Source organism: Diabrotica virgifera, chromosome 1 (genome assembly GCF_917563875.1).
Source record: "Diabrotica virgifera virgifera chromosome 1, PGI_DIABVI_V3a".
NCBI lineage: Eukaryota > Metazoa > Arthropoda > Insecta > Coleoptera > Chrysomelidae > Diabrotica > Diabrotica virgifera.
The window spans coordinates 185083960-185097325 of NC_065443.1; the positions used below are offsets into that span (position 1 = coordinate 185083960).

Genomic DNA, 13366 nt, shown 5'->3' on the forward strand with positions numbered 1-13366 from the left:
TCAAAGTTTTCACATTTTTTCAAAATTGGGTGAAAACAACAGTAAATTTAAATAAATACTACGACCATATAAACATTACAACCACCATGTATTTTGTTAAATTTTTTTGTCATTTCAAAAAATGTTCGTACATAGATGTATTATTTTAGTAACAATTATTATTTATATGTTCACATTAAATACCAACAACAATGCTTTTTCAAACAAAACAAACAAATATGATTTTGCTTTTCTCATATCATCTTGAAAATGTTGAATAATGAAAAATGAAAAGGTAACTGCTATATCAAAATAGCTGGTCGGAGCATCTCTAATAGTCAATACCACGCCACGGACCACGGACATTCCACCTCAATGGGCGCTTTGCCTTAGGAAGCATTTTCGGACTAGGTGAATTGGGTTAAATTGTATTAAAATTATCTGAAGAATCCCCTGTCTCCGTTTGTCAGTAGAGTTTCTGGACACCCTGTATAATTCTGGTTTCATACCTGTCCGTCCGTCTGTCTATTTGCGAATATAACTTATAATATACGTTATTAAAACAGATAGAATGGCAAATGAGGTGTCAAAGAGCTTATAACCCAAAAATTGGTATTAGAGATGAAAAGTTTGACCTCGAACTTCCGGTTCCAGACCTGCAAACGGAAGTACTATTTTAAAGTTACCTAAATAGTAAGCGATATACTATTAGAGGCCCCCTAGGAAGATAGCAACAAATGTATAGGTACTTTTGGTTTTTATTATATTATTTCCAGTTAAAAATTCTAACCGGAAATGCCATATCGTAGTCACAGAAATAATATATTATGTGATATATCAGGAGACTCGTACTGAAAAGTCGAGCTTGATTCTTTAGTTCCGGTTTTGTCGTCATTTCCGGTTAAAAAGTTATGACCGAAAGTTTGGCAAAAATGACTCAAAATTAGTGAAATCATTTATTAAGCTACAAAAGTTACACTTAAGGTTTAAATATCGACTTCCGGTCACGTTGGGTGAAAAACTAGGACTTATGAAGTACAATAATTACTTGTTTTAATTTATAGGTACTGTATGTAAAATATTATTATGTTTAAATTTTAATAACAATAACATTTATGTATCTTTATACCATTTTAGGGTTAATATTGAGCAGTGGGTGATACAAACATATAATTCAACAACAGTTTTGGACAAATCCAACCAATCTTCCACGGTAATTGCTAATCCATACGACTTGACACAGGATCACTGGTTGACCTCTTTCTTTACCGGAAATATTACTGTATATGTGTATGCGACTTTTGTTTTATTATTGCTTATAGTCACTTACACACGTTCAATATTTTTCTACAGATGGGGTCTGTCTTCTTCTATAGTTATGCATAATAAAATGTTTGACAACATCATATACAGTCCTATGCATTTCTTTAATAATAATCCGTCTGGGAGAATTTTGAATAGATTTTCCAAAGATATTGGAATTGTAGATGAGGTGTTACCAACTACTATTTTGGACACACTTCAGGTATGTATTGAATTCAACAATTTAAACTAATGTTTTATTAATGTTTACAAAACTGATTCGTTACTTAATTAGTTAAGGAACTATTGTGTAAAAATTCACCGGGGACTCCTTTCTTATTGAGTGCTCACAACAGAATCTCTCGAGAGAGTTTCTCGAGGGATGCTGAGGAAGATCAAAGAACACCTGGGAAGACACATAAGCAGGACATTTCGGTAAAGGGTATTGATGTTAATATGACCAAAGATATAGACTTGTGAAGAAATGCAATAAAATAGCCGACCCCTCATAGGGATAAAGGCAAAGAAAATGATGATTAATTAATTAGAGACTTAGGTTGTTCATAATAACACATTGCTAGAATTATTGACAGGCCTCCTATTCTAACCTGACTTTCAAGTTGTGTAGATTTAAAAGTAAAATAGGGAAAATTTATTTTAAGTACAACTTTTCGTTAAGGGAAAAAGTTTTACATATTAATTGGATGCTTAAGAAAAACGTGTTCATATATAAATTCCCAAATAAATTACCTATTACTCATGTCAATAAGAACGTGATTACAATATTTTTATTGAGTTGGTTAAAATTAAAATTCACATTTTTTTTTAATGTTTCATTTAAAAAAGTTTTAATTTTTGCGGTTACATAATTATTATATTTGATAAAGTAATTTTAATAGATTGAATAGTTGTGGTTTTATCACTTCAACTCCATTGTGGTTCTGGTTTGCCAAAGACTACCTCGAATTGTCTAATTATAGTTAACATTATCGTTGACAGTCTTAGTTTTAGTACTTTTTGTAAAACATGTAAAAATGTTTTGTTACTGTAATAATATAATACTAAAGTAGGATCAAATTAGAGCTCATAATATGTAATAGTTATATAATACCTATTTAATTGTGAACGGCCATAGCTTAGCGACTAAGGGGTGACACACACGCGAGTAAGTACGCGAACTTATGTCTCGACGACCTTTTTCGTGCGTGTGTCACCGTAAGTACGCGTACTTTAAGTCCGCCAAGTAAGTACGCCGTCGATCCAACAAGTGTGAAATCTTACTCGTAACCCGTACGTGTATCACTGCCACGAGCCCCGAGCCTCGAGCCATCATGTTATTGCGTTTAAGTTACACTATTTTCACTAATTAAGCAAATTGCCTATAAATAATTCAATCGTTTATTGTTGAAAGGAGACAAGTTACATTTTATAAGTTTTGAGAAAACCGTAAAACACTATTTTAAGATATACTAAATTATTTTTGAGTATTTGTTTTTGAGTAAACCTAACTATTTGTAGGCCACATTTGGTATCATTAAAGGATAAAATCATCTCTGGCGTGTTGCTAATTTCGTCTATTTAGTCTGCTGTATCAGTGTAATGAAATGATGAAATCAGTAATACATTTCTATTCTTTTTGGGTACATGCGATGTCACCTTCATAATATGTGCTCCAAAACCCAAAATTAAGGATCCTACCGTGCAGCCTTTCACATTGGTCATAATAGGGAACTTGCATAAATTTTTAAATATTAAAATAATATTAAAAAACATAAGGTAACATGATCTTAAAACGCTTGCATGCGAAAAAAAAAACAAATATTTTTAACCCGTACGCTAATTACGACGATTTGAAAATGCTATAAAATTTAAATATCTTAGGAGGCTCTTGAACGTCCTTCTATTGGTTCGACGTCACTGGCCACCGTCAACCGGGCTAGCTAGTCGGAAACAACGCAATTAGGGTAGGTATCACGGGTATAATACATTTTAATCGTCTTTAATGGAAAATTCCTAGGTATTATTATGTTCATCTTATATATTGTAATAAGTAGTTCCCCAATCAGCTTAGTTTTAAACTGAAATTGATAAGTTGAGTGCTATTTTGTAAATAGTTTAAAACGCATAATATGACGGACGAGGGTTTTTCAATAGGTCATTCTGACTAACTTACCTACCGTTGATGTCTTCATCGTGGCAACTTTTAAAAAAAGTAGTGAAAGCTCTATTCTATTAGAGAAATGCGAGGTGTCAAGGCAAATAAGTAAGAGTTATTAATAAGCATGTTTAAACCGTTAATAACAATAGTCTGGTACCATTATATTATAGTATACGGTTTACCCTGTGGGTTTGATCTACCTACCTCTAGTCGAAGGATTTCGTATATCCTGGAAAAGATTACGGTGTAATTTGCATTATAATAAAGATTATATTTTATTGTAATGTTTATTAGTACCTACTGGAGCCTTTCATTATTGTGTTCAAAGCCTTCTGAAAAAAGATTATGGTAATTAGCAGACGTACCGATAGAACGTGTACATAGCCACCAAAATCCTTCTTTACAAAGTTAATAATACGCATAAATAAGAAGAATCATTATTGTAATTTTACAAGTTAATATCTTTATCATCCCAGCTTATACTTACACCGCATCCCTCGGTAGACCGCAAGCTATAGTAGAAACCCGACTGTAGACCGCATACTATAGTAGCACCAATACTTTTTAGTTACTCTTACTTTTATTACTAAAAGTTTTGTTTTTTTTTAAGTTACTTGTTTCTTCTTTGTTCTTCAACACAAGAAACGACAAAAGTAATTTCATAAAAAAAAACTTTTTGATACATGTCAACAGAGATAAAATGTTAATATTTTGCCTGTCACAGAAAAAATCATTTTTGCCACAGAGTAAAACAAGATATTTCAACTATATTATTTATCTATGGGCAAACTACATTAAATGCAATAGCCCACCCCGAACGGGCAAACGATACGAGTGGCCTGTGACGTCAGACCCCAGGTCTCGCTTTTGAAGTTGTTTAAAACGGAAATTTTAGGCGCGAAACTTTGATTAGATGTTGTACGCACACTATTCATTGTTAAGACGTAATATTTTGAATATAACATTTTTAAACATAAATTAACAATTTTATGCAAAAAATTTTTTAGTGCAAGTTCCCTATTGGAGGCAAATCTCTTTCTTTGGGACTGAATCGTACCTACAGCTGTAAGAACAAAATTACATAAATGTACGACGGTGGTCAATCAGGACAATTTTTTTTTCAAAAAAAAAATAAAACGATATTTTTTGTAAAATATAATGTAAAATGTAAAGGTTCGTTTTTATGAAACGTAGATACTGAAAATCTCGTCAATATGGATTATTTTAAAATATGTATAATACGATCAAATTCCTAAATAGCACAAAGCATCTTCTGTCGACGACATCGCAATGAGTTATGAGTAATAAAGGCCGATTCTCACTATACCTTCCGTTTACTTTCCATATCCGTGGCATTCCTTTTCCATAAAATATTATTAAATACAAATCATATAATACCTAGGTATATGCCCACTTTCCGTTCCCGAAGCCTTGCGTTCAATATCGGCCACGTATTTTTCGGCGACGTCTCGGATACTCTATGGATAGTGTGAATATTGCTATTACCTCGAGGTTCAGTCACGTATTTTTTTGTGAATTGTCAGGTAGGGTAGGGTATGGATAGGGGGAATAATATTTACATAGTGGTTCAGTCGAAGTTGTTGACATAAATTTGAACGACAAAAATTTATAGAACTTGTCTGGCATGCCTTTATAATTTTGAAAATAAAAGATACAGTGATAATACATTTAAAGACAACATAATTTTGGCCGGCTGTTGCCAAGGAATTAAAATATTTTCTTCATCCAATATCTTCTTATTCCTCATTCTAAGCATTTCTACTTGTTCATTGGCAGATTAATAACCTCTATGGAAGATTATCACTCCATCCTTTGCTTGGTTCGGCCGATACTTCTTCTACCAATTGGTGATTTATTTCTTGTTATTTTGACCACACGTGTCCCTCTATTCTGCTATGCGGTTGTTATTTTTTCTTCTATTTAAGGTTAATTTGTTTATACATTGTACGTTACATTTTCTTCTAATGTCTATGCTCCTCTTTCGATCTCTCAGCATATTTCCTGTAATTCTTCTCAGTACTCTCATCTCTAGTAGTCTCCTTTCCAGTAGTCTTTGTGTTGTGGCTGTATCGGGTCTTGTTTCTGATGCAATATGTCATTATTGGTTGTACACTGGCTTTATAAATTATTGACTTCATCGCAGTGTTAATATGTCGGTTTCGGCATACAGTGTTATTAAGACACCCGACCAGTCTAGTTGCATTTTGTACTTGATTTCTCACTTCTTTGTCCTGGTCTCAGTAGCTTGACAATATAGTTCCAAGGTATTTTATTTCCATTACTTGTTTAATACTAATTGGTTCTTTACTGATTACTATTGTTTTAGTTTTCATCATTTTGGTTTTCTCAGAAAACTAAAACAATAGTAATCAGTAAAGAACCAATCAGATGTTAAATAGAAATTGATGGTATCAGTATTGAAGTAAAATAACTTGGAATTACATTGTCAAGTCACGGAGACCTGGACAAAGAAGTGAGAAATTAAGTACAAAAAGCAAATAGACTGGCATGATACCTTAATAACACTATATGGCGAAACAGAATTATTACACTGAGATGAAGACAAGAATTTATAAAGCCAGTGTAATACCAATAATGACATAAATATGCATCAGAAACAAGACCCGATACAGCCACACACAACACAAAGACTACTGGAAACGGCAGAGATGAGAGTACTGAGAAGAATTACAGGAAATACGCTGAGAGATCGAAAGACGAGTGAAGATATTAGAAGACAATGTAACGTACCGAGTGTCCCAATAAGAATGGCTCTCGGTCATATCTCAGGAACCGTTTATCGTACAGCTTTGAGAAAAAAATATTTATAACAAAAGTTGCCTCGGCAAAAGCCTGGAAATTATTTTCATAATTGTAGGTCCACCGCTAGAGGGCGTAATTAAATATCAAAAATTAAAAAATCAAAATTTTACAAAATGTACCTAATGAAAGGGCACTGGAAATCCAATCATCGTATTCTTCATAAAATTCTGCGCATATTTGATTTCACAAGTTTAAGTCTACCTTTGTAAATAAGAGGTGGGGGTGAGTGGGAACCTTCTTATGAAAAAATGGCTGTAAGTCCGGTTCTGCTAAACCGAATTTTGCATACTTAGTCTTGTTGGAAACAGCTCTTTTTCGTCAATGTAAGAGTCTTATTTTCGAAATAGCCTAATAACTAATATGCCAGATAGTAGGCGTTATTTAATTATTTTCGGAAATCTAGTTTTCTTTGGAGAATATTAAATACAAGTATGCATTTTTAATCCTGTATTACAAAATTAGACCAAATAAGCAACATAATACCGAAAAACGCATGTCGATACCTTTTTTCTGTCTCGAGATATCTTAAGAAACGTGTAAATTTTAAACAACTGTTAATATCACCGGTTAACGAAGTTAAGGAAAAGTAGTGTGCTATGGAAAAAACAAAGAAACATTTTCCAGATGTAAACGTGTATAATTAATTAAAACAACAATAAGACAAACAACACTATAAAATATAACAAAGAAATAAAAGCAGCTACATACTTAGTGACGACCCAAATGTTCAAATTGTTGTTTATCATTTTCGATGCAAGTATTTACTCTTTCAAGAGTAGATTGAACAGCAGTCTCAATTTTTGCTTTCGCAATGCTTTGAATGGCGTTTCGTATTCTCTAGATTCTAGATCATGTTTTCTCGAGTAGTGGTCCAAGCGGCAAAAACAAAGTCTTTAATCCGTCCCCATAAATAAAAGTCTAAAACAGTTAAATATGTTTCTATTCAATCTACTCTTGAAAGAGTAACTGCTTGCATCGAAAATGATGAGCAAGAATTTGAACATTTAGGCAGTCACTAAGACTAAGTAAGTTGTTGCTTTTGTTTCTTTGTTATATTTTATAGTGTTGTTAGTCTTATTGTTGTTTTAATTAATTATATACGTTTACATCTGGAAAATGTTTATTTGTTTTTTCCATAGCACACTACTTTTCCTTAACCTCGTTTACCGGTGACAGTAACAGTTATGTTTAAAATTTACACATTTCTTAAGATATCTCGAGATAGAAAAAAGGTATCGACATGCGGTTTTCGGTATTATGTTGCTAATTTGATCTAATTGTGCAATACAGGATTAAAAATGCATACTTGTATTTAATATTTTACAAAGAAAACTATATTTCTGAAAATAATTATATAACGCCTCCTAGCTTGCATATTACTTATTAGGCTATTTAGAAAATATGACACTTACATTGACGAAAAAGAGCTGTTTTTAATAAGACCAAGTATGCAAAATTCGATTTAGCAGAACCGGACTTACAGCCATTTTTTCATAAGAGGGTTCCCACGCACCCCCATCTCTTATTTGCAAAGGTAGACTTAAACTTGTGAAATCAATTATGTGCAGAATTTTATGAAGAATACGATGATTGGATTTCCAGTGCCCTTTCACTAGGTAAATTTGGTAAAATTTTGATTTTCTAATTTTTGATATTCAATTACGCCCTCTGGCGGTGGACCTACAATTATGAAAATAATTTCCAGGCTTTTTCCGAGGCAACTTTTGTTATAAATATTTTTTTCCCAAAGCTGTACTATAAACGGTTCCTGAGATATGGCCGAGAGCCATTCTTATTGGGACACCCGGTACAGTGTATAAACGGATGGACACTAAATAGAAAAAAAAAAGGATGGAATAAGCGCAAAACCAGAATGGGGGAGGCACGTGTGGTCAAAATAACAAGAGATAAATCACCAATCGGTAGAAGAAGTATCGGCCGGCCGCGCAAAAGATGGAGTGACAACCTTCCATAGAGATATCAATCCGCCAATGAACAAGCAGAATTGCTTATAAAGAGAAGAAAGAAGAAGAACATTGTTTCAATCCAATATAATATTAAATTGTCTTCAGTTCACGTTTTATCAGACCCGAAAAAAATATGCGTATTGCTGTCAAAAACTTAGTATAAATGCAGTGATATGGGAGAGAGTGGATATGACATGCGGAGAACTAGATGGGATCGGTTTCACAGACAAAAAGGTGAAAGCAATATGGCGGAACAACACTTTAATAGTATATTCTATTCTACACTGACCGGTACAAAATTCCGCCACCCAAAATTTTTGATGAAATTTGACAATTTATAACTTTATTATTTATGCTCCGATTTTCAAGATTCTTGTCCAAGTTTGTAGGTACAAGTTTGTAGGTACATATTATTATATTGACATCGTTTGGTATTATATCCGGTAATAAAAAATTTTTCCTTAGGTGGCATTATACGGGGGTGAATGAAAGCGTTGTATTTTCTCCTTACTTAAAAAAAAATTCTGTGGAAAAATTGAATAGGTGATTTTGTTTCATAGTCGTGTCATATTATCCCGGAGGTATCAGTAATATTTTGTTTTTGAATTATTCCAATAGTTTTTTTCTTGTAAGAGCTGTACCATTTTTTGTAAATAAAAACACTGATTGACGCATAAAATAGAGTTTGGATTGATAAGATTAAAATGACCCGCTTGCAGCCCAGATCTCAATCCTATTGATAATTTATGGGATGAATTAAAAGGCTATTCGGCGTCATCCTAGACCTCTTGAAAATTTGGTACAGTTATGACCCTGGTAGAGGAATATCGGGCTATTCCCCAGGCAAGGATTACACATATTTTTCGATGCCAAACAGATTGCGAGCAGTCGCTGCTGCAAGACTTATACATACCCGCTCTTGATTTTTTTGTTTTGTTGTTAATTTTGTTTTGTTTTCTTAATTATAGTTCGCTAGATACTTTTAATTAAAAAAACCTTTAAAACAGTGTTTTTATTCACAGCTCTTACAAAAAAGGAGATATTCGGGTAATTCAAAAAACAAAGCCTTATTGATACCTCTAGGAAAATACAAAAATAGACAAAATCAGCCCTCCAATTGTTCTACAGAATTTTCTAAGGTTAGGAGAAAATACGACGCTTCCATTCACCCCCGTATAATGCCATCTAAGCAAAAAAAATATGTTACCGGAATAACAAACTACATCAATACATGTACCTACCTACAAACTGATGTACTCTGGGATAATTAGCAAAATTCATGGAAAAGTTATTTACCAGCAATTTTATTGCTGGAATCGAATTATAAGATCCTATATATATTAATAATATAGGTATGCAAAGTCCGCAGATAGTTTTTTGTCCCCAAAAAAAATGGCGCAGACAAATCGTATTTTTTTCAATTATTGCTCTATAACTCCAAAGATTTTAACTTTAAACCAAAAACACCCAAATAAAATTCACCGCAATTAAATTCTGCATAGAGATATGTTTTTCCCGATTTGCTGCGACGTAAATTTTCCTCGGAAAATGCGGGTTTTCCCAACAATCTCTAATTTTCAAATAAAGTTTTAGGTACTTAAGTAATTATTAATCAATAATTAAATAACTTAGTGACATCAAAGCTTTCTTTGTATAGATTGTAATTCCAGAAGCCGGTGAAAATTAAACGAATATTTAATTTAACAATTCAATTGTTAATTAACAATTTACGATCGCAATAATAACCAAAATAATCATGATACATTGATGAAACTTATAAAGATTATAAAGATGAGATGCTAATTTAATATTTTATCAACAAAATATAAATTTTTCGTTTTTTTGCATAATCTTTTCTGAAAAAAAAATAGTTATAATACGCTGGTCTAATTAGTAAAGTACAAAGAAGGGTTATTTACCAGCAATTTTATTGCTGGAATAGAATATTATGATCCTATATATTAATAATATAGGTATGCAAAGTCTGCAGATAGTGTGCTACTTTTTTTATTAACAAAATGGCGCCCCCAAATCGTGTTTTTTTCAATTATTGGTCTATAACTCCGAAGAGTTTAACTTTACACCAAAATCACTCAAATAAAAATTCACCCCAATTTAATTCTACATAGAGGTCATTATACAATTTTACATGTTTTTCCCGATTTGCTCCGACGAAAATTTTCCTCGGAAAATGTGGGTTTTCCCAACAAAATCACGAATTTTCAAATAAATTTTTTGGGCAAGTAATTATTTATTAATAATTAAATAACTTGGTGAAATAATAGCTTTCTTGGTATAGATTATAACTGCAGAAGCCGGTGAAAATTAAATGAATATTTTAGCAACAATTCAATTGTTAATTAACAATTTACAGTCGCAAAAACAACCAAAATAATCATGAGACATTGATCAAACTTAGAAAGATTATAAAGATGCCTATTTAATATTTTGTCGACAAAATATAAATTTTTCATTTTTTTGCATAATCTTTAAATGTTTAAAAAAATAATTATAAACAAATTAACATTTCTTAGAAATTGTTTATTACATTATAATTTTAAAAATACTTAAAATTCGTATTTCAAAGGTCTTGAAAATGAATGCTTTAAAAATTTTTTACAACCATTTGCAAAAAAGTTATGAAACAGCAAAATAAACATACGATTACTTCGTTGTTTATAATTTGTTTTAATTGTTTCAAAGCTTAAAAGTGAGTTTATGGTACAAGCTAATTACTCTCAAAAAATATCAATTAGTTTAATGGTTATATTTTAATCAAAGATTAAAAATGATTTTTTTTTGTAATTTTTAGCGCGAAAGTAGACTTAATACAGAGCCGGAGATAAAATTAATGTTCACTCGAAGCGACTGACACGCTAAACTCGCGCGAGTTGTGTATGTGGACGGTGTACGTCGCGCGGCGGTCGTCGCTTCGAGTGAAAATTTTAGCTACGGTAGTGTATTAGTCTACTTACGCGCGTGTAAATTACAAAAAAATTATTTATAATCTTTAATTAAAATATAACCATTAAACTAATAATCGATATTTTTTGTAAGTAATTAGCTTGTACTTTAAACTCACTTTTATGCTTTGAAAGAATTAAAAAAAATTATAAACAATGTAGTAATCGTATATTTATTTTGCTGTTTCATAACTTTTTTGCAAATGGTTGCAAAAAAGGTTTGAAGGATTCATTTTCAAGATCTATGAAATACGCATTTTAACTATTTTTTAAAATTAGAATATAATAAAAATTTTCTGAGGAACGTTAATTTGTTTATAATTACTTTTTTAAACATTTTAAAGATTATTCAGAAAAATTAAAAATTTTATATTTTGTCAATAAAATATTAAATAGGCATCTCATCTTTATAAGATTTCAAAGTTTGATCAGTGTATCATAATTATTTTGGTTATTATTGCGACCGTAAATTATTAATTAACAATTGAATTGTTGCTAAAATATTCGTTTAATTTTCACCGGCTTCTGGAACTATAATCTAAACTAAGAAAGCTTTATGTCACCGAGTTATTTAATTATTGGTAGGTAATTACTTACCTAAAACTTTATTTGAAATTTAAAGATTTTGTTGGGAAAGGAAAATCTGCTCCGAGGAAAATTTTCTTCGGAGCAGATCAGGAAAAACATTTCTTTATGCAGAATTTAATTTTGGTGAATTTTTGTTAGGGTGTTTTTGGTGTAAAATGAAAATGTTCGGAGTTATGGAGCAAGAATTGAAAAAAAAAACACGATTTGGGGGCGCCATTTTGTTAATAAAAAAAGTAGCACACTATCTGCGGACTGTGCATACCTATATTATTAATATATATAATCATAAGCTTCGATTACAGAAATAAAATTGCTGGTAAATAACTGTTCCCAAAAATGGCCTATTCTCCGATAATAATCAGCCCAGACTAATGCAAGAATCTTGAAAATCGAAGTACAAATAAGAAAGTTATAGATTGTCAAACTTAATCAAAAATTTTGGGTGGCGGAATTTTGTGCTGGTGAGTGTATATAAAATATATAAGTATATAATTATATTATATTAGATAAATATATTATATAATTAATAAGTTTAATAATTAATTAAAAACATATATTCCATATATTATATAACATATTATAAAAACCTGTCCGCCGCTTATCTTTACCATAGTGTCAAATCAAGTGATCCCATTTAGTAAATACAAAAGTATCGTTTGTGTCATATCCACTCCCTCCCACATCACTGTATAAAAATGTTACCAAACTGGAACAAAATACTTACAATATTTAAAAGGCGACGGAAAGTAAACGAGACGTCTACTGAGAATGGTAGTTAAAATAATGGGAGGTGTATGGAACGGGTATGGGAAGTAAACGGAACATATAGTGAGAATCGAATTTTAATGGGAGGTGTATGGAATGGGTATGGAACGGTAGGTATAGTGAGAATCGACCTTAACTCCGCGATCTTTAAACCCGCGTACTTAAAGTTTGCGTGTGTGTCACCCCTTTAAGATACTGGAATTCTAAGTCAGAGCGCACGAGTTTGATTCTCGGCACCAAGCACGTAAAAATGGTAAGAGCCGTTCACCGTGCTTTGGAGAACATGTAAAGCCGTGGGTGTCCTTAGGCTAGTTTGCTCAACACTAGGCTACTTGAAATAGGGTTAAAAATGAATTGGCACCAGAACCTGTCAGAAAGGATCTCCCCGAAAACAATTCAATACGATATTATTATTAGGATATCTATTTAATTTATTAGACATTTTGTTTCAAAGATATTTGTTTTTAAAATGTTGAGGTTTTCTATAAGATAAAGGATTGTTTTGTTCGCCGTTTACTCAGTGGCCGATCCAGAATTTCTTGGGTGGGGGGTCATGGATCTTGAGGGAGATTTAATTACTTTTCTCTGATGCAAGGTCACTTAGTCTTACCACCCCTAGGATAAGTGGGTTTTCAATTATTTTTTGGTTGGGCCTAAATTTTTTTTTGTTTGACAGCTCTCTGTTTTTCTTATTTTTAGGATTATTGAATTGATATTTCATTTAGTTTGGGGGGGGGATCATGACTTCGTGCCCGCCCCTGGATCTGCCACTACGTTTACTTCAAATTAGGTATAGTTAT

At 32.0% G+C, this 13366-nt stretch overlaps 1 protein-coding gene across 2 annotated transcripts in view; it reads left to right on the forward strand.

Moving 5' to 3' along the window:
* The window catches only part of LOC126881687 (probable multidrug resistance-associated protein lethal(2)03659), a 463648-nt gene that overhangs the window by 304181 nt on the left and 146101 nt on the right, over positions 1-13366 (forward strand). For both annotated transcript variants that reach the window (XM_050646099.1, XM_050646105.1), the window contains one exon: positions 1117-1504. In XM_050646099.1, the coding sequence (XP_050502056.1) occupies positions 1117-1504 (388 nt within the window). The remainder of the gene's footprint in view (positions 1-1116; positions 1505-13366) is intronic.